The 22,835-nt window shown below is 33.9% G+C and overlaps 1 protein-coding gene across 10 annotated transcripts in view; it reads right to left on the reverse strand.

Annotated features, from left to right (window-relative positions):
• The window catches only part of TRDN (triadin), a 400,855-nt gene that overhangs the window by 219,276 nt on the left and 158,744 nt on the right, over nucleotides 1–22,835 (reverse strand). For 9 of the 10 annotated variants that reach the window (XM_081295978.1, XM_081295980.1, XM_081295981.1 and 6 more), the window contains exon 10: nucleotides 7,263–7,340. The exons of the other annotated variant lie outside the window; for it this stretch is intronic. In XM_081295978.1, the coding sequence (XP_081152104.1) occupies nucleotides 7,263–7,340 (78 nt within the window). The remainder of the gene's footprint in view (nucleotides 1–7,262; nucleotides 7,341–22,835) is intronic. 10 annotated transcript variants of the gene reach the window in all.

Here is a 22,835-nt window from a genome sequence, read left to right on the forward strand (position 1 = left end):
TTTCTTTAGGGGAAGGGAAATAAACTCACATATGTCTGCTGTATTTGCATAATAAATTAATAACTCCTCAGGGCTTTTGAAATTGTGGGTCTTTCAAACCTGGTGAGAGTCCCGAAAGATGTGAAAATTAATTGTCTCAAAATTTAATAATTTTTGAAAGATTTTAAGAATCCATATTATACTTGCCAAATCCATTTCTAAGTTTGTTCTAGTTAAGCTATGTCCAGAATTAAATATTAATTGACAACAACGAGCCAATGATTCCTTGGAGTGGCTATTAAGCAAAATATTTTCAAAGTTATCATGGCCAATTGTCCCTAGGCACCTATGCTATAAAAATATAGAAGGAGTCAAAGGAAGAAGTGATGTAATATACAATTAGCTCCTTTGTATTCAAAGATTCAAGGCAATAAGTTCTTCACTGTGGTGTACAAAATGTGCAGTAGACAGAGAGTGAACCCAAGGAAGGCATGAAACAAGTTGGAGGCACACAGTAAGTGGTTGGAGGTAAGAAGTACCATGACACTTACCAGCACAGAGCAAGTGCCGTGAGAAACCATTATTTTTTTAATGCCATGAAAGCTCAACAAAGGCTATTAAGGGCTTTACAGAAATGTTGAGCACTTTTACCCATAACAAGGTTTAGGAGTTTTTAGATTTCTACTGATAATGTTTCTAAATTGTTTCCAAACTCCTGTGAGCAAATTTAATGATCCAATCTATATATAAATACTACTTTTTGAAACCATTAAAATTGAGATGTTTATGCTCGTATAATCTGAACTATATTTCTCAAACCAAATGGCATCATCTATTGCTACATGTAAGTTTCTCCTTTTTATATAAAGCCTTTTTCTTGCAACTTAGTCCTGAGGAAGTTCCAGACCAAAATAGTGCATCAAGAGGACTGGCATAATCAGTTTCAGTAAAAACAGCTTGATTAATACTAAATATGTCCTAGCTCCTAATCAATTATGCTAATGAAGTCATAGGCAGCACATCTGCAAGCCTTGACAAAGCCTGTGATCTCAACTTAGCCTGGTAAGATGGACTCCTTGGGAGCTGCTCAGTGTTCGCAGTTTTGGTGCACAAACTCAGTTTGTGCACATTACAAAGAGTTAGTATTAACAAAAGTCTCCTGGTCCTGAAATACTGTTATTTTATTCATTTAAACATACTACTGAATTCTGGAATAAAATGTCAAATTAAATCACTCTTTAAATATAACAATGAAGCTTAAGTGTCCCACTTAACAAATGACACATTGTTTTCCAGGTGACAGATTGACAGGCAAAACATTTGCTACTTGGTGTTTTATGAACCTCTGCTAGGAGATAAATTGAAAGCAAACATTTGCATAATCTGACTATCAACATCTTCCTCAAATTGGGGAATCTGATTTCTTTGATTTATGTCCATCTTGTTAGAATATGATACAACTTCAGGTGTCACTATTATTTACAAACTGCCTCTTGTCCTGTGGACATTGGGTAGGGACATAGTTACTTGCCAGTTTTGTGTTAAATTATCTCAAGTCACATGATTTATTAAATCTAAATGTCAAAATAAATATAACTATGATTTTTCCCTTTTTCTTTTAGACTGTGATCTATAGGATTTGTTCTAAATCACTTGTTTACTCTTTAGGTAAAGGACATATAGTACTAGCCAGTGATGAGATGACTCCATTTTTTGTTATTACCTTCAGAATAAACTTAAATTTTAGTCAAAAATTTAAAAATATTTAACTACTATCAGTTAAAAGCATGTACAAAAGGTGATTAAAGTCAAGAATCTATTCTACATAAAAATTCTGATGGAAATGAAAGAGAAAATCATTGGTCCTCAAAAAGAAATATTTAAACAACTCTAATTACACGAAGTAAGCACTTCAAGTGCTTTACTTATATCTTTACTAAGCTTACAGGTTACCAAGTCTTATAAACTAAATGTGTCCCCAGCTCAAATGTATGTTGCAGTGCTGACGCTGACCCCATATGACTGCTTTGGAGATGGAGGCTTTGAGGGGTTAGAAAGAAATGAGGTTAGAAGTGTGGAACCCTGCTCCTATAGAACTGGTACCTTTATAGGAGAGACCCTGGAGCTCTCCTCTTCTCTGCATGTGAGAAAAGAGAAAGCAATCTGGAAGAGAGCCCTCACCAGCTGGGCTGATCTTGGACTTCCAACCTCCAGAACTATGAGAAAACAAATTCCTATTGTTTAACCTATACTGTGGGCCTTTGTCAGAACTGTAAGACAACAAGGTCAATAAGGAACTTAAAAACTTTATATCAAGGAGAAATTCTCCTCACATAGTTCTCTCACACAGAGAAATGATGTCTGGAGCCAAGTGGGTGAATGGGTGAAGTGGAGGCATGGGAGTTAAAGGTGGCGTGGGAACTCACTCCATTCCATGCATTCACATTGAAAAACAAATAAATGAAAGGCTCCTGTGAGCCAACATGAAGTGTGTTGACTGAGGGGGATGGGAGACAAGAGTTCCACACCCTGGACTAGTTAGGTTTTAACCATTTTGTTAAAGAAAGAACGTCATTGTGGAGTCTATGAGGAAGATACTCACAAACTATGCTAAATTATGGTGTCCAATAACCAAAGAATAGCAATCTTCCCCGCCCCCTCCCCTTTTTCATCAGATTGGTATTAATATTATACTGATTTAGGTTGTATGGAACTTTAATTTGAAATTTGCAATTGACAGTTCATCCAATTTGTACAGATGAACAAAGCGAAATATTTTAAATACTATGTAATAGGTAGTTGTAATTTACAAGTAAATTTGACTCCCACCCCCATTCCCATTGACTTTTCTCCTGCTCTTTTGTGAGTCTTTCTGGAATGCTTTAGGTCCTTGACCTGAAACACTTCCTGTTTTCTAGACAATGAGAGGACAAAATGTCTCCATGAGTAGCATTCCAGTCTTTCAGAAGGACATTTGACCCATTTAACAGGAGACTCCTGTGGTTAATACTACATTAGAAGCCTTTTTAGAAATACAACATTGCCCTTGACCTCATTCTAAAATAATCTAGGGATTTGCCACTCAGATAGGATCCTGGACAACAGCATCAGTAATACTTGCAAGAAATGAAGATGCAGAAATTCAGGCCCCAGCCCAGACCTAATAAATTTGAATATAGTTTTACAGCATTCACAGATGATTTATGAGTACCTTCAATTTTGAAAGTATGGCCAGGGTACTCATGATCACCATCAAAATGTCATGTTTCCATTAGAGAAGTGCATAGAATCTAAAGCATAAAACGTTTTTTGTCTTCATATTCCAAAACTTATTGTTTCAGAAGTATAGAGTATAGGGATCCTCATACTCCAAGTACTACATTGTCATATATTAGAGTCATTCCTAGGCATTGAACTGGGAATCCAGAGCTGGAATCCCAGTCCTCCTATTGACTTTTTTCACAAACAAATTCAAAGTCTTCATTTGCTCGTTGTTGCTAATAACAACTACTTTTCATGATTTTTGAATATAACTATAAAGTACATGCAAAGAAAGCAAACATAACACTCAAAATAAATCTGAGTTGAAGAGTAGAGTACAGGCATGGCTTGGTCAGGATCTGGTTGCACAAGTGCAGAAAACATGCTGATGTTGGAACACAATTGTAGGAAAAGAGCACCTTCTCACCTATTCAAATCTTTCCCTGGCTATTGAATGTGTGAATCATAAATGCATAATAAATAGGGATCATTGGAATCTGTGGTCAGTTGTACAATTTACCCCTTACCAAAGCAAATTTAATATAAAAAATTGATAAAAGGATACTTGAAGAGGACTACCAACTTCTAATATTTGGTGTAAAAGAATTGATTGACTGTGTAAAGTTTGTTATATAGAGGAAAAACCAGTAGCTCTCAAAATTTAATGTGTAAAGATTGAGCTGAGGTGTTTATTAAAAATGGAGATTTCCCCCTGTCTGACATGCTAGAGAATCTGGTTTGCTAGATAGATACAAGATATGGTAGGAATATGTATTTTAAGGAGATTTATAATTGATTTTGATGCTTTCAACCTACAAACTCTTTTTAAAAAATTGTACTAAGCCAATAAAATTCAGTCCTGGGAGAATTCCCTAAGCTCATCAAAGTCAAATACAATAATATAATAGTAATTATTAGAGTTTTATTTTGTAAACACAGACTGTCAGTCACTATAGTATGATCCAAGACACAGGATTCTCACACTCTATTTAAGTAAGGAAAAATTACTAGAAGAGCATTGGTGGTGATCTTTATAGGGTACCTTAAATAAACTGAAAGTAGCCTCAGACATCTCCTCTTCTTTATTGGTATAATCATTTTGGAATAGAATTTGAGGGAGGTAAGAGGGAGGGGTAAGGGATAGAGAAGAGAATAGGTTACATATGCATTTGATTGCAGATAAAAAAAGAACATATAATATTTTCTTAAGTTCCATGTGCTTATTTAGAATAGTCAGGTACTCATTTCAGCAGCACATATACTAATAGAATAGTCTGTTCAATAATTATGCCTGGGTGACCCATAAGAAACTCCTGTGTGAGAGTTTGAACACATCACCTTCCTGCTCTTCTGTTTTATTTCTATAGTTTCTGTTCTTATCTCATTATAGTCCACCTGGATATCTAATTCAGAAAGCATTAAGTCATTCTGATTTTTTGTTTTCCCTTAGCATCTATGTTTAATCAGATTCTTTGATCAATTAAATGTCTTGTCAAACATCTTTCTGATACATATGCTTCTCTCTACCAATACCCTTTGTTTATTTCAGGCTTTACAACTTGATTGGGCTGATCTTTTCCTAAGCACCTGCAACAAAATCTCATTGCAACAGTCTAGCCTTTAAGATGATTGCTAAATTAATTTGCTTATTCCATCCACTGGAAATTCTCCATCTTTTTAGGAACAACAACAAAAAAAGATCTCTTTGCCTAAGAGGAAATATTTGAACTTTTATAGGCACAAAATATCTGTGTAGGATTACATAAGAAACTAATATACCAGTTGCCTATGGGGAGGAGACTGGTCATTGGAAGATAGGGCCTGGAAGGAAAAATTCACTCTATATCATTTTTGTTATTACTTTTAAGTTTCATATCATGTAAATGCGTCAAACATTTCAAAGTAAAAAATTTCTTGATCCAGTGAAATACTTTGATGTCAGAGATTTGTGAAGGAAATTAAAATATAACCAAAATTTAGGAAGAAGGAAAGAAGTAAGAATAAAAATGTTTAATAAAATGTTGATAACTCTGCATATAATGGGAGTTTATCAATGTTTTATAATAAAGATTTAAAAATAAAAAGAAATCTCAAGGTTAGCTTTACAAGGCTCTTAATGATATACCCTCCCAATGCTTTTCTTTCAACTCCCCAACTCTCTCCGTTCAGTTTTTGCTTCTTTCTCTCCCAGCTGAACTACTTATGCTCTATGGACCTTTCTCTGTGAACTCCTTTCTCTCTCCTCTGTCCTCTCTCCTCTCTTTGTGTGTGCTGATCCAACAATGCTTCTGCCTCCCTTGCCTGCTTGCTGAGAAGATGTTTCTGGCGTCCTCTTCACCTCTTCCAAGCAGATTCACATCAACCCTCTTCTAAACGTTCATGGCACTTTAAACTGACTTATGTTTTCCTGTTGTGATGACACTTTAATAATCAGCACACCTCTGCTCACCTCTTAGGAACCAGAAATCAAGTGCCCTTCTGGACACCCTGTGTTTTATCGAGTTCTGCTGAGTCCTCCTGTGGCTGCACCCTGTCCCAAGGTAGCAGTCTGTGGAGTGCACAGAATATAGCCACCTGGAATGTCTTCTCTCATGCCCTTTAGATCCTGGGCCCCTGAGATTTATTTTCCCCTAAGAATTCTTACTCTGATGCCAGTGGGCCTATCCCTGAATGAACCCTCATTAGTGTGCTCACTCCTAGTTTCATGGGGTGGCCAAAACCAATGGACATCTGTGGGCAAAGTGGACAGAACTTGTACAGGCAGGCTGGGATATCCACCTATGCAAACAGAAGGTCCTTTTCAGTGTGGGACATAGCTAGAGGTAGAAAGGGGGCTGTGATGTGGAGGAGATCTCCAAGTTTACTCTTGTAAAAATGCACTGGTGCTCTTCACTTTAATTACTTGTATATTTTGTATCTGTACACTGAGTGTTGGCAAGCAGGAAATGCTTTTCTATTAATCTCTGTTATGGTTTGGATGTGAGATGTTCCCCAAAAGTGCACATGTGAGACAATGCAAGAAGGTTCAGAGGAGAAATGACTGTTTTTCCTGATCACAGCTTATACTCACAGCAGCAAAGAAGCTAAAACAATCTCCAAATCTCTAGTCCTTTGGACAATATCTGACATGATCCTATGGTTGAGATTCAATAAATAATAGTTGATGGAATTAAAAAGACTAAAAGAAGTGACTTTAAAATTCTAAAATATTTGGTTTTAATGAAATTTCCCTCATTTTATTTTGCTGATCTTCAAGCAGCATCATATTTTGAAGAATTACTAATTGGTAGTATTTTTACTACTAATTATATTGAACCGTTTATAAGCTGTATAGATATACATATATATGAGCTACACACACACACACACACACACACACACTCATAAATTCATCCTCCCAATAACCCTAGAAGGTCAGTACTATTGTAACCCAATTTTAGAGACAGAAAAACTCATGAACAGTGAATTTAAGTAAAATGTCAAATTTAGAAAATTTGCAAAAATTGGAGCTCACATTCCAACTCAGAACTTCTTACATTAAAGTCTTCAGACCAAACAAATTGAGTAAGTTTTGGTAAATTTGCAAGAATTGCAAGGCATAATCTTGACTATTTGTCCCTATATATTTTTTCTACTTAAACTTTTTTTTTGTTGTTCTAATTAGTTGTACATGATAGTAGGATACATTTTGACACATCATACAAAAATGGAATATAATTTCTCATTCTTCTTTGTTGTACATGATGTAAAACTATTTGTTTTTTGGCTTGAATTCCAGGGCAGTAATCTGGCCATCCATATGGAAGCTAAAGGTCACCAATATAGAATATTAAGAGGAAATCTTTCATTTTCTTAAAAGGAGCAAATTGGAATTCTAGGAAAGTATATTGTACTTTATTCATAACAAAAACATGGGTGAAAATACTGCATTTTGTTACTTTAGTTACTCTTTTTCTATTCTTCCACATTCTAATTTATCTACAATAGAGGTCTTTGTATAAAAAATAAAACAAAATACTTGCCTTCAAGAACAGGTGTCGCCAGAGTCGGTCTGGAAGCTTGTACTCTTGGTGATGGAGGGGGTATGGCTGGGCTTTGTCCTGTGCATACAGTGCAGGTAAATGTGTTGGGGAAAATTATTAATAAATTAATATTCACAACTAAAATATCTAGCTCTGTCCCTTGCATGAATAATTCATAAAGCTGAGTATAAATTAATATTATTATGCAATAAGAAAACTGTTATTAGGTGGGATCTTTAAGATGATATACTTAGTGAGCTCCAGTTATCTTTAGAGCTACTTTTTGAATGCATTATTTTTCATAAATGCATATACGATGTCAAATATCTCTACTGGATTTTATTAACGGAAAATACACATGTAATCAAATAAAGCAATGTATTTTAAATATGCACTTCAAATTATAGAAACTAAAATCGCAGAAGCTGGGAGAAATCCCAATATAGAGAAAATCATCATTTTTTTCAGTTAATAAAAATTCTCAAATGATAATAGTAGGCAATAAAGAAGGTTAAGATTCATAGGTCTTTTGGTATTGAACAGGTACATTTTCTCCTGCCAAAATAAATGGCCTATTGTTAAGCAAATAATGAGCCAAAGAGAAAATATATTCAGCTTGAAAGGTTTCCTCAAATCTCTGGGATCATTACAAAGTATAAAAGCAAAACAAAACAAACCACAACCATTTCTGAATTCTTTCTTATCCCAAGTGCTTTCTTTAATTAGCCAATACCATTTAAGTTATGAACTATAAACATTAGCAATCACATGATCCCATTTGAAATGCTTGCAAAATGTTTTAACATTACTTTTCATCATGTAAGTTCCTGTTGTATGTTTCTTTACTTTCTTTTTCTTTTTTTTTTCCAGGAATCGACATGATCATGTGTAACTTTTAAAATCTCATTGACAACTAGATATTATCAAATGTCAGCAAAACTGCCTGCATCCTGTAAGTTTTCCACTCTTAGAATTCTTCAAAATTAGTTCTCTGTGGCAAATTATGGTTTAGTGACTGGAGCAATCAGAGTTGCACACACACCACATTCCAAGCTAAGCCCTTATGTTAAGTACAGCTCAGTCTTAATTTATTACAGAATTTTCTTGCAGTTGTACCCATACAGATCTACTCATGAGCATGCCAAGAGCATAAAAGCAAAGCATATTTTTGCATATCACACAACAGTCCATTTGCCAAAAGAATATAAATCCATACTATTATTAACATTTTTCCTCATGGGATAAAGCCTTAAGAGAAATATAATGTAACAGGAAGTTCATTTGTTAGCAAGCCAAGAAAAAGTGAGACTAGAAAAACCAAAAGGAAGCTGGATCTACATGATTTTTCCCTAGGTAATGTAAGTGCTTATAATCTGCCAAGAATTATTTAGATTTTTATGCATTAAAATCATTTAGCATTCAGGGGATATTTAGAATATAGATATAATTCTCATTGTATAGTTTTGGAGACAGAGGATAACAGGCTTAAGCTAAGCAGCTCCTAAGATGTGGAGCTGAATTCCAGTGAAAACTCCAGAGTGGTTAATGCTCCTTCCAGAGTGCCTAAGACTGGCAGAAGAAATTCTTCTGTTACATGTCCTGAGTACAGCTGAGGAAGGAGAGAGAAGTGAATCTTCCACCCTAACAACTCCAATTTCTTTGTGGGTCAAAAAAGGTGTATACTTTGAAAGATCTGTTTTTAAACCTTGCTTGAGAGCCACTCTTAAAAGTTTCTCAAGCTTTAATTTTTAAACTGGGGATGGTATGATGACACACAAATTATATTAACAGCCTGTGTTACATAAAGATTCCTAAGAAAGTTAATTTAAATCTCTATAAGGCAATTGCCAGGTAAAGAAGGGTGAGACAGAGGAAGTGATTCCAGGTAGAGTGTCTCTGGTGGAGGAAAAAAAAAAAAAAGGAAAGAAAGAAAAAAACGCCCTAATGCCAAAATTTGTAGAACTATTAGAACAAACCAACTGATACATCTGCCCCCTTGAAACGCACCATCCAATTCACTTCACAAATCCTCTGCAGCTATAATGAACTCAATTATTCTCTCTAAAATGGTTGACTGCATGGCAGTGAATTCATTGAAGAAGTAGGACCACAAGAAAAAAAAAAAAAGGAAAAGGAAAACTAAGTGTCCACCAGCCTCCATGGAGACAATGAGAGCTATGCCTGGCAGGGACAAGCTTTTGCTGTACTGGAAAACACCAAAGTGTATTAGACAAGCCATACCTGACCATGACACATGACTTCAGCACAGATGTATAGAAAGTCTCCTTCTCCATTCAAATAATGTCAAGAGAATCCAATTAAAATCAGAGATCATTTTACTATGTGAATGAATATACTATTGGGCTGGGATATAGCTCAGTTAGTAGAGTGCTTGCCTCGCATGCACGAGGCTCTAGGTTCAATCCCCAGCACCACACACACACACAAATGGAAGATGAATATAATATGTATCATACATAGCATCACATATAAGTTATATTTGATAGAATTTTATGGTTATTATATAATTTTAATGTAAAAGTAAATTTGTTTAGGATATAAGCTACATGCTGAGGGTTCAAATGGGGGTGAGAATTTCAGCTTCAACACTTGACATTATTAGCTATATAAACTTGAAAATCTCATGTTGTTTCCAAGCCTCTGTTAGGGACTTTATAACATGAGGGTAGGTTTTAAGGGTGTTACAAGGATTAAGTGAGGAAGCACCTAATGCATAGTAGAAATTCAAAACATTAATTCTTTTTCTCATAATATTTTTACACTTTAATTCCCATCTAATTACACAAGAGGATTTGAAGCCTTCTTTTGAAGTAAGAAAACAAAAATAGATAAAATTGAACATGACAGAGAGAGCAGAATTCATTCAGAGGAAAAGGTCTTACAATTTTATTAGGAATATATTCCTTTGGAATTCCTGTGAATTGTTACTCTCCAAAGGAAAGATTCAGGTTGCTGAAATTTACATTGTAACTCTAAAGGTACCCTTCACTTTACAGGCTATTACCTGAAAATCTTTCTGACATTCAAACTTAGTGAATTGGCTTTATTTTTGCTTCTTGAGTGATTTCAGTTGGCTTATTTCCATAATACCTGAATTGCATGTTTGTAAGCTGCCAATATTTTATTGTTTTGAGTTTTTTCTTACACAAGTCAATTTGGTTGTTTCGGTTTAGTCAAATTCTATAGGGGATAGTATACAGTGTGCATTCCTTACAATGATCTAAGTGACTGACATTTTCTTTACTTTGCTAAAATGATGAATGGGATTACTTAGAATCTCAAGTCAAGTAGGAAGGAGGCTATGTGCTGAATTCAGATTGCATGAAGGAAAAAAGCAATTCACTCTACTAAAGTTGAATCTGTCTAATTTCTTTGTGAATGAAATTCCCTGGTGGGAAACCATTTGCAGACAACTGGGGCCTATCTTCTGCCAAATCTTCCAACAAATGTTGAGGATATATTTTTCTATAATGTCTTATAGAGACTTTATTCTCTAGACCCTGAGTGTGTTTACCTGAAGGTATTGAGACTTATACTCCAAGGACTATAAACATTTTGGAAAGACCTCCAATCTTCCAAACACTGAGTGGGAGTGGATCTTGGGATGGGGAGAGTATGAGGGTCTCAAGGCATTTGGAGACCTATGACTTAAAAATAAAGTGGGCTAGGTGTTGTGGCACAAGTCTGGAATCCCAACAGCTTGGGAGGCTGAGATAGAAGGATCAAGAATTCAAAGCCAGCTTTAGCAATGGTGAGACACTAAGCAACTCAGTGAGATCCTGTCTCTAATGAACTACAAAATTGGGCTGGGGATGTGGCTCAGTGGCTGAGTGCCCCGGAGTTCAATCCCCAGTACTAAAATAAAGAAAGAAAGAAAAGAAAAGAAAGAAAGAAAGAAAGAAAGAAAGAAAGAAAGAAAGAAAGAAAGAAAGAAAGAGGGAAGATATGAGTTTAGTTAGAAAATAATTGTCAAGTTTTTAAAGTAATATTGTCACTTAAAAATTGGCATATTTCCTAGACTATGTTTGTAATTTGTAGAATAATATTTTTTAAAGTTTAGAACTTAAAAAATAATAAATTTAAAGGAATATAAATTAAACATAGTTTTATATTTTAAACTAAGACGTGAGATTATGCTTAGGCTATGCATTAATAGGATACTTTGACCTTCAAGTCTCCTTACTGAGTTTACCTCCTGCCTTATATTCTTTTTTTTAATTTTTTTTATTTTTTATTTTTTTTTATTGTTGGTTGTTCAAAACATTACATAGTTCTTGACATATCATATTTCACACTTTGATTCAAGTGGGTTATGAACTCCCATTTTACCCCATATACAGATTGCAGAATCACATCAGTTACACTTCCATTGATTTACATATTGCCATACTAGTGTCTGTTGTATCCTGCCTTATATTCTTGAAGCACTCCAAATGGAAGTAGGACTCCAAAGTGATATCAGTTACAACCACTCCTTTCCCACTCATCTATCAAAATCCTAAATTGCCACTCAATAATTTCAGATTCGCCAATTTGCTCAATTTGCTGGTCAAAAAGAGACCTATCTAATTGAAAATCATCTAAAGAAGGGAGAAGTTTGTGTGAAGTGGGAAGGTAGGAATGGTTTTTACTTCCAAATAGGAATCTTTAGACTTGAATTTTTGTATTGCTGAAATTCTACAACTATACTTTGCATCCTTTTTCTGCTCTAGAAACCTCTCAACCCCAAGGGTAACCCTACAATTCTCCTCAAAGAAAGACACAACAGTATGAAAGAGAATATGCATGGAAAATCAGAGAGAGAGAGAGAGAGAGAGAGAGAGAGAGAGAGAATGAATATGAAATACAGTTTATATTATAAAAGACCAAAACACAGTCAGTCTCAATGGGGAAATAAAAAGGTTTGGTAAAGAAGAAACAACAAAACAAAACAAACAAACAAACAAAAAACATCGAGAAACCTCACTCACCATTACCACTCCTAGAGCCTTGTCATAGTCCAGAGCACTGTGATGTTAGAATTTTTTGACCAATCTCTCAGTTTTTTAAACTTGTAATTTGCTCTCTCATTGGCAAAACGATTAATTGCAAATATTTGTCTTTAATGATAGAGATACATTTTTAAAATTTATTATAAACTGTAATATCTTGACTTGGGTATGATACGTTGCTCAAGTCTAGGGCTTGGGATTTTTGGTGTCCACTGTAGACCCCCTACTTATTCACAAAATCTTTTAATATATAGTTATTGAGTAGTTATTATATGACTACTTAAGGCTTGCTTTGAGTATACAATGATGCATATGATGTACAGGACATGTGACCCAAGTAAGAGATGATGCTGGACTGAACTAGGTAGGTAGGTCACATAGGAAATTCATTTATTCATGCAACAATGTTTATTGAGTGCCTTGAAGAGACTTGTTCTTGCAAAATGTGTAGACCATAAATAGGCAATTATCACTTAACTGAGGTCTCAGTTGTTTCAAGGTAAAATGAAGAAAATAGTATGTGTTCCAGCTGGGTTGTTATGAGTGTTTATGGAGATAATCATACAAATGAAATCACTGAGACAGCAGTGCAGTGCCTTGTTGTCATGAATTTTACATTAATGATAAAGCAATGCTGGTGATTAACAAGCAAGACAGAATATTTCAGATCCCATAAATGCAGGACAATCAAAATAGGTTGATGAGGCAAAGAATGATTGCGGGAAAGAGACGAGGCTAAGTTGAACAGTGAAGTAAGACCAGGGTCACCAAAAAGCAGGGCCCCAGTAATCTATATAGGGTTATGTGTAAATGCTACCACCTCATACAGAGCATTCTAGAATGTATTTGCAGTTTGGACTCTTCTAAAGGTAATAGTAAATTTAAAAAAAGTTAGTATGATAAGTAGACTTTAAAAAGATCATTGACATCTTTGTGAGCAAAAATAAGGTTTGTAAAGAAAACACATGAGAAATAGCAGGTCATTTGGAGGTGATTACAGTGACCTGGGTGAGGGATGATACTTGCCTGGACTAGGTGTTTCACAGTGGAGAATCATTCACTCTTGCAACAAATGTTTATTGAAAACCTGTTACAAGATACTTTTCTAGGATATTCAGTTATAACAGTAAACAGAATCTCCTAATACAGGGGGCTGAGAGTCTATTGGTCTGAGGCAAAAATAGCAGCTAATTAAGCAAAATGGAAATAAACATCCTACTACAAAATTTATCAGGAAAAGGTTATAAGGAATGCTACTCAGAGTAATGGGTGGTGATTTAAAATATATGGTCAATGAAAAACAAGTTGTAGAGAAATAGATGAGTTCAAAGTATATTTTGAAGTAGACCTAATATTACTTTTAAATATATTTTGATATGATGAGTGAGAAAAAAAATAAAGAATGACTTTCACAGTCTGACTTGGACATCTGGGAACAAATAAATACAGAACTCTGATAAAGGCAGCATGTGTTCCATGCACTCAGCTACTTGCTGTTCATCAACTAATTGCTTAGTCATGACTGTCATTCCTATATATATAGTTTAGATTTTTGTCAGAGTACCTATATAGAGGGGCTCAGAAGACGAATTCATAGTTACTTTATTGAGTTATTACTAAAATATATAATTGGTAATATATGATTAGTTAATTATCAAGATTTTTTCATAATTTTAGAAAAGTTTTAAGCAAATGGATTACTTAGCAAAAATTGGCCAAATGATCCACTGTAAGGTGCTTAAGACAACAAAAGCTTCAACTTCTTAGATCAAAGAGTATCCTCCAGGCCAAAATGTTTCTACTGGGATGATTTCTTTGTATCCTGATATAAATCTTCTCTAATATTTTCATGTGTTATCATATATTTGCATATTCACTTTGATGGAAAGCAAGGAATAGCAGCCAAATACATATTTCATACATTCTTTTGATTAAAAATGATAAAGGTGGTATTAATGTTTTTTCTTCCTTATTTTCAATTTATGTAGTAGAAATAATTTTCCATACAGCATACAACTAAAGAAAGCAAATGTAATTGATTCAAGATTATTTCATTGTTCCATTCATTTTGCACCTGGTTTATGACAGAATACTGAATGTTCAGATATAACAAAAGTAGATGCATAGATACATAGAATTGTAATCATAGAGTTAAGGAATATTCAAGAGACTTTGAAATCATCCCTTCCAACACCTTAATTTTTAAGATGGTTAGAAAATGGTCCCTGGAAGGATAAATAGCTAAATCAAGGTCATGCATTGAGGTCAAACTTAAGATGAAAGTATATATATATATATTTTTATTTTTCTATTTGGCAAGTCAAGATAAATGACAATAATTTGAACTCTTAAAATTAATGACCTCATTATCATTGAAAGTTTTGCAAGTATCTACTTCCCAAAATAAACTAATTTTATAGTTTTCTTCAGTGGTCATGTTCTGTTTAGCATCAGTACTGAATTGACTTGAAGTAGCCCACTGTAGAGATCCCATACTTAAAGCCCAGTCTCCAAGTTACAATAATTTATTTCCATAACTCTAGCTAGATTGTCAACTAGAGTATTTTCAACTTTCAGAATTTTTATTTCTTCATGTTTATTAAATTGTTTCTTCAAGTTATCCAAACAATTCCTCTTTCAACCCCACAGCAAATTGCATATAAAATTGCATATACAGTGAGGGGAAAAAGGAATATGAGATACAAATGAGTGTGAATGTATTTTAATTTTATACAAAGGCCAAGGCTGGTTGGAAAAAATATTAATTTGATTGAGTGCATTCTCATTTAAATAATTGTAATAGCCAGTTAGGGTGGTGCACTCCTCTGTTCCCAGGCAGGAGGATCACAAGTTCAAGGCCAACCTCAGCAATTTAACAAGACTCCGCCACCAAACACAAAATAAAATTGCCTGGGGATATAACTCAAGATAGAGCACCCAAAGGTTTAAGCTCCAGCATCACAAAATAATAGTAATAATAATATTTAAAAATCTAACAATTATACTGGGCAATATTTTATCAAGTTTTGTGGCCATTTTAAGGATGCAAGTTTAAGAGCAAACCATACCCAAGATTCCCTCAACAATTTTGGTGCTAAGTTACTTGTGCACTTACATCAGGAGTCCTCCAATACTTGCCAACTGATGAGGCACCTAAAGGTTATTCACCAAAGTACTTGCTTTTTTATGGAAGTTATGATACAAAGACTCAGCAGTACATGTCAAATTTAAATCATATAAGACAGTGATTATATAATTGTTTGAATTATACTATTTAGGAAAGAGAGTGCAGAAAACTAAAAAAAGGGGGGGATCCCAAAGGTAGTAACCCCCTTTAAAACATACTTGTAATTCTCTTTAAATCCTGGGACAGTATATAGGCATCTCAGTAAATTACATAACTCCCCCTTAGTTGAACTTCTCTCACTTTTCTTAGGTGAAGTTATAAAGGTACTGATAGCCCTTTACGTCAATGAAATGAAATGATCCCTACCCAGAGCTTAAGGCAGTGCCTGGCCTTCCTTAGGCCCTCAGTAAGTGTTGAATCTTCTCATTATATATGGTCCTTATATTGTCTTCTTCTCTGAAAGTCCTCAAAAATCCTTAAAAGGCAGACACAGATTAATCTCTGGAGGACTGAGTTTTCCTACATCTCTAATTCTAGCATACAAAGCAAAGTTCTTTGGGAATTTCGTTTTTTGTTATCTTCGAATGCAAGGGGATATTTTTTTTTAAGCAATTACAGACATTTGGAAAATAGGGTTGTTGCTCTACTCTCCAAGGATCTCATTCATATAAAAATAAATAAATCAGTTTGGCACTCTTTAACCACTCTTTAAACTATTTCCATACCACCAGGGCCTGAGCAAAAAAGGAAGAAACTTGCGATTGCCCCACTTTTTCCTTTTTTTTTCTACCTGCAGGAAAATCTCTACATTTTGTTTTTGTTTTTTTATTTTTTGTCTCTAACACAAGTAAATATTCTATATTCACAAGCAATTCAAAGAGACATGAAAGCCTGAAGCAGAGCCAAAGAGCCAATTAAAAAGGAACCTTCTGGTTTCAGAGTTTACCTCAGAGGAGAAAAAAGGACTTGACGTTTTGCTTTAGCAGAGAATTTTCTAGAGGATGCTTTAATAAGGAGGATAAAACTCCACATCTTTTCAACTACAGGCCCATAACATAAACTTAAATATGTCACAAAAAAGAATAAAATTGGAATGTGTTAATAAATGTTATTTAATAGCCTTAGCACCATAATTAAATTCACAAATGTATTCTCACATGAATGCCATGTTTGGAGGTCAGCCAATCTCTCTTCTTGTTTTAAATTCTGTGTAATTGATAATATTTTGTCATTTAAAATAATGTACCCTGTTTATCCAGTGTCTGCCAGGAGGCTCTTCATAATTACATAAAAATCATATTCCTCTGGGAGAAAATCATTATTGATATAATCATTACCATGAATTATGGAAAATGGAAAAGGCTTCCCTCTTATGGAACCACCATATAAAAGAATATTAAATCATCAGTTTGTAGCTCACAGAGTGTTTCAATAGGGCATATGGTGCTTTTTTCCACATCTATTTTCACTCACCTTTTATATGACAGTCCAATTGTTACAAATGAGTCTTGTCTACTAAACAAGGGTTTTTTACCTAAGCACTGGATGATAGCAATGAAAAGTGGTATGTGGGTGACACTTTTTCCCTCAGGAAAGCAATGCACCAATCATAAAGCAGAAACATGGAATAAAAAAGAGTACTAGGTGTTTTGAAGACAGAATATAAATAAAGAAGTGCAAATGACAAAGGACAGATGGTAAGGTAGATGGGGTCAAATTTGAAAGAAAACTGTGGTGTAGATTACATCTATATGTTTTGATGTTATTTTGTTCAGTTTTTATCCTGTATTGATTCCTCGTTTGGTATTATTAATTTTTAAAAAATTCTCCTTTTACATTTTCCCCTATAGGAATAAAAAAATCATTGGTCATCCAAAGAGGAATAAATACTGAGCCATTGTAAGTAATTAATAATTAAAACCATAATAAAACAGAAGATTTCTGAACACTGGCAGGATATGCCTGATGAAGCTTGCCCCAAACACTGCAGCCCCTATTCTTTAGGTATTTATAGTGAGAATAATCTGCATCAGATGATTTAGTACTTAATTAGTACTTCTTTTCATTTTTCTACCTTCACTGCTTTATATAGTTCATTGCTTTATTTGTAATAATCTTTGATTGAGTTGTTATCACCTTCTCCTTTGAAGCTCATGTTATGACCACTAGCATCTAGTACATAATAGAGATTCAGCAACTGCTAGGAAATTGATTAATCAAGGGACTTTGAACATCTCAACATGGATGTTGATGAAGATATAGATAGGCAAAACAAATTGCCCTTCAAATTTGGGGTAATTATTACTAGTATGTGGGAATAACAATATTATGCCTTATCATAGCATATTTTAGAAAACTAAAATATAAAATATATTAAGCTAGGACAGAAGTTATAGAGCTACTCAAAAATGTTGAGCAACTAGCTGAACACCCTAAAGTCATTAACACTAAAGTTACTTTTACAAAACTGTCTTCATCTCATGCAAACATAAAAATGCTATATAGGAAAAAAAAAGCTTAGGAAAAAAAAAAGCTAAGGAAAAAAAAAGATTTGCTTATCAAATACACCTCTCTGAAAATAGTTAGCTATATATAAACAGCTATGGATTCTATGCATTATTTCCACATTTAAAATAAGGATTGCTTAAGAAAAGGAATAAGAATTGAACATCTATTTGAATGGTTAGAGTCCTACATTGGGTATTTTTAATTCACTGTATCTAAGGTCACAACACTGGAGGGATGTATTCACATAAATCACTGGAATTCCTTTTTAATTCTTACTCTTATAAGCTGAAAGATGACATTTTTGCAAAACATGACACATTAGTAAATAGCACCTAATTAATTTGATAATTCTTTGATTAAGCTTTAATTTTTCTTGATTCTCATGCAGCAATTCAAATTATTCTGTATTATTTGTTCTTTTTCACACTTTTAGGGCAGGCTTTGAATAGTCCCAGTAGGTTATCTGAGAAGGAATTTATTCTTGTCTGACAAGCAGGTCTATGCCATTAATAGTGACAAGGCTAGACCAAAAAGACACTTTAATAAATGTTCCCTCACAAAAAAAGACATTCCTGTTGAAACTGGTGCCTCTCTCAGAAGTCTAGTAGAAAAAATTCTGAGCAAGTGAGAAAAATGAAACCTTACGCCTTCTTTCTGTTTCCTTTCTAGACATAGAGAAAATGAAGCCATATGAACAATGTATTAAAAGAAGAGAATACTTATTTACTAGCTTTTGCCCCAACCTAAAAATGTTTTATCCTAAGGAAAGAGTGGGAAAAGAAGCATCAATGGAATTGCATCTGCTTAGAAGTACTTGCATCTATTTCTGTATGCATCCCAGCTAATCAGAGTGACTAGAATGTTTCATGGATTGATTCAGACAAGTATGACAATTTGATACATTTACCTCAAACAGCTTCCACAGTTTTCCAGTAATTAGAAGGTAACTCTCCCCAGGGTTATGGCAAGTCCAGGGACTAGGCACTCCCATCATTAAACATAGATTTTCATTTTTTTCTCTGTTTAGCCTAATTATGTATGCTGTCTGCAGTTTACTGATGCTTGCATCAGGCTTGGCTTTGCTAATTCCAAGCTTCTGTCTCCCGAGATACTACCAGTAACTCTTTAAGAAATCTTTACAGAGGCCTATTTGCAATGCTTAGAAACCTGTCATCATTTTAAAAAACAAGATTATTTCTAGGAATGAATAAAGAGGTCTACTCTGGAATAAACATTTTTTTTTCATTGAGATAAATATTGTACATCAAGAATTCAACTCAACACACATACCATGTTTCTGGCAAGGTATGAAAGTATGAGGCAGTGGGGATTTAAAGGCAAATGTTTGTTGATGGTGTATATAAGGCAGTAAAAACAAACAAACAAACAAACAAAAATTTGCTCTGCAGGGAATCATAATAATATTTGATAATTGAATCAGAAACTTAAAAAAAGTAGTGGGTAGAGAAACTATATATCTGGGAATTTTTCTATATCTGGGAACCATCATCCCCATGAGACACTTAAATAGTGTTTGTTATGATTATGATAGCTCAATGTTTCAAGTGTATATGTATGTGCATAAGTTTAAACTATGTCTTATTTCTATAAAGTAATGTCTATTATTCCATTTTATAGATGAGGGAACAGGCCCAGGAAAGTTGAGTAACTTGCCTATATTTATTTAATTTTTTTCTTAAATAGTTAATTCATTTTATGGCAAGAGTCATTCTACTTAATTCTTTCCTATCTTACCTTACGGCTCCAACAATTTTTCATTTGCTACTTCAGAAATCTTTCTGAAATTCATTTTGTAAATGTTGTGTCACCAATTTTTGTTATTACATGGCTAAATCAGAGCTTCTGGGCTTTAGTTTACTGTAGATTAAGAAGAAAGTCCATGTTCCAGACTTCAGCAAAGTCTGAGAGATAGGTCAAAATTTCCATTAATGAATTCAAAGGGAATTCCATCAAACACATAAAGTGACCTAAACTGCAATAAATGAAATGGGTACAAGAATGTTTTCTGAAAGATTTCACTTTTAGATAAATGTTGTATGTCTAAACTTCTAATATCTTGGGTTCTCTTGGTACTATAATTTCTCTTTTTTACCATTGTTAAGGGGAATTATTCATAATAGATTCATTGGAAATTTTCTCTCAAATTGGAGAACTAGAACATTTCCTACATGTAAATTGAAAATCTGAATAGCATTACATTGTGTGTTTGTATGTGTGTGTGTGTATATATATATATATATATATATATATATATATATATATATACACATATATATCACACTCTTAAAACTCCATTCATCTATTGATGCACAGAACTACAGATAGACAGGAGAAATATGTTGCTGCTGTTCTATTGCAATGGTAAAGAAATTTATATTTTAAAAAAGCTAGAAGAAAATATTTTAATATTTTCACCACAAAAAAGACAAATATCTGAAGACAGAATGATAAGCCTGATTTGAACATTTCATAATATATACATGTATTGAAGTATCATAGCACCCTACAAATATGTACAATTTTATGTGTCAATTGAAATATATATGCATAAAAAGAAAATATGTTTTGTAATAGTAGGCATGAAATTCATATTACATGACTTGCCATTTAGCTAATCATTTTGGTTTAACTATATTAAGGCATGTTTTTATTTTATCCTCCCTGTCCCTTAACTACAAAGAGTTAATATTGTTAACATTACTCGAGGCCCTCAATATATTATTCTATATCACAGAATCACACTTCCAGCTTATGTAAACCTAACAATACACTTTATTTTTTTAATCTTTCATAGGACCAATTACATAGGCATATTAAATACAGAAGCATAACTACAACTGTAGGTATTACTCATATTATATTTCTTCTCTTTTAATAATAATAACAACAATAACTTTTTTTTCTGATTGTACACTGTTGACTAGAGATAAGCTCTGCTTAAATTTGGTCTGGGCTTCATGAGGGTAAGCACCAGGCATATTTTGTTTACTGCTACATCCTCAGAATCTATCATAGTTCCTAGAACCTAGAGAACACTGAACCAAACTTTTTTTATGTGTCTACTACAGAATATCTTAACACAATCTTCAATATAATACTATAAATTATTTAATAAGATTATCCATATGATATAGACAGTAGAAGCAAGGCAAACAGATGTGAAATGGCTAATGTAGGGAAAAATGTTTTTTTTTATCTTTATCAAAACTCGTCTGTCATAATAGAGATAGGGCACAGCTATGTATTCACCCATAAAGAGGAGCCAATACTGAGAGGGCCACGCACTTCAAACATACTTCGATTATCTACTCTTTGACTCAACAACCCTACCACTACCAGCCTAATGGTACAAAGGAGGAAGGGACTCAATGAGGTTGACCAACATGACAAAGTCACATTCCACCAAGTAGCACGGACTAGGTTTGAGTCCATGCAGTTTTGCTTTGGAGTCTGTTCTGACTCCTATATATTTCTGCATTAGAGGAGTGTCTCTGAAGAATAAAAATGAACTAAAAATCAAATAACATCAAAAGTCATCTAATGAAGGAAAATAAAATGTTAACCTCATTTAGGTTATGAACACATACAATTCTAGCTCTTACTGTGCTGCTTTGGGAGGAGAGTACTGCCTAAATCATTGTTGATTTTCATTTAGTTGAGACCTCAATGATATTTCACGACTTACTTGAATCTCAATTTGGAGATAGTTTGTAGCATTGGGGGTTGAAACATTCATTTCCTAAGTCACCTAATCACAGTTCCCATGACCACTCCAGAAATAATGACTTTCTAAAGTTTGTCCTTCTTTTCTTAAAAAATTATGTTTACATACGCCAAAATTAGCAATATTCCACAAAATTTCTCTCATCATCAAGCCCTTAAGTAGAGTTCTGCCTGATCATATATTATGAAATTATGCTTTCTTATTATTCTTCTTGTACTTAAATCCTTCAATGACTTTGCCAAATATCAATTGTATTGGGTTGACCACGTGTCCTATAATGTGACATTAAAAGCATTTCATTTTTTATTTCCTGATGCTTTTCAATCTTAGTTCATCCTGTCTTATAAATACATCAATTTCACATGCACTGCCATGTTCCAATGCATTTCCTCTTTCATATACAAATAAAGCAAGCTCTATATATTCCTTAGCACTGAGTCAAATACCATTCCTCCTTCTGATTCTGTGGATCCCCTTTCCTTGATAGCAGGAATCACTGATGTCTCTCATCTGAAACTTGCAACATTTATAGTTTGTACTATGCAAACTAATCCCCAAATTTATCTTTTTCTTTTATCTATTAGTTCTTTTTTTCTTTCTAATATACTTGTTAAAGTTGGAAATTATATTTTAGTATTTGTATATCCTTTAGTGTGCTTGGCTTAGACTGCTAAACATGTAGAAATTATTCAAAATTTGTACTCTGACTTATTTTAGTTCCTCTCTGTATACTCTACCTCTCTTTCTCTATCCTCTTCCCAAAACACCACACTTGATTAACTGCTTACTACATAGTTTTATTTGAGAATTAATGAAGTAAATCCTGTGAAAATAACTATAATGAACCTTGTTATTTAGCAGGTGCTAAACAACTGATGTTTGGATAGGAATCTTCACATGTTCACCTTTTGCAACTGGGTACCATATGTGGCTTTCAGGACGGATGGTAAGTTCAAAGTTGCCTTCTTCAGCCCTGTCTACTTCAGTAAGGTGGGACCCCAGTCCTCCCAAGTCACCTACTTAGACAATTCATGAGGTTTAACATTCCAAAGAACTCTGAATAATTTGATATTCCCCTTCTTTGGTATAAATCCCATAATTCTACCTGCATTATAATTCCAAAATTATGTTAATTTTCTCTATCTACTGTTCTAAAATCAAGCTTTGTTTCACTCTTTCTA

Source organism: Spermophilus citellus (assembly GCF_964194105.1).
Source record: "Spermophilus citellus genome assembly, chromosome: 5".
Taxonomy (NCBI): Eukaryota; Metazoa; Chordata; class Mammalia; order Rodentia; family Sciuridae; genus Spermophilus; species Spermophilus citellus.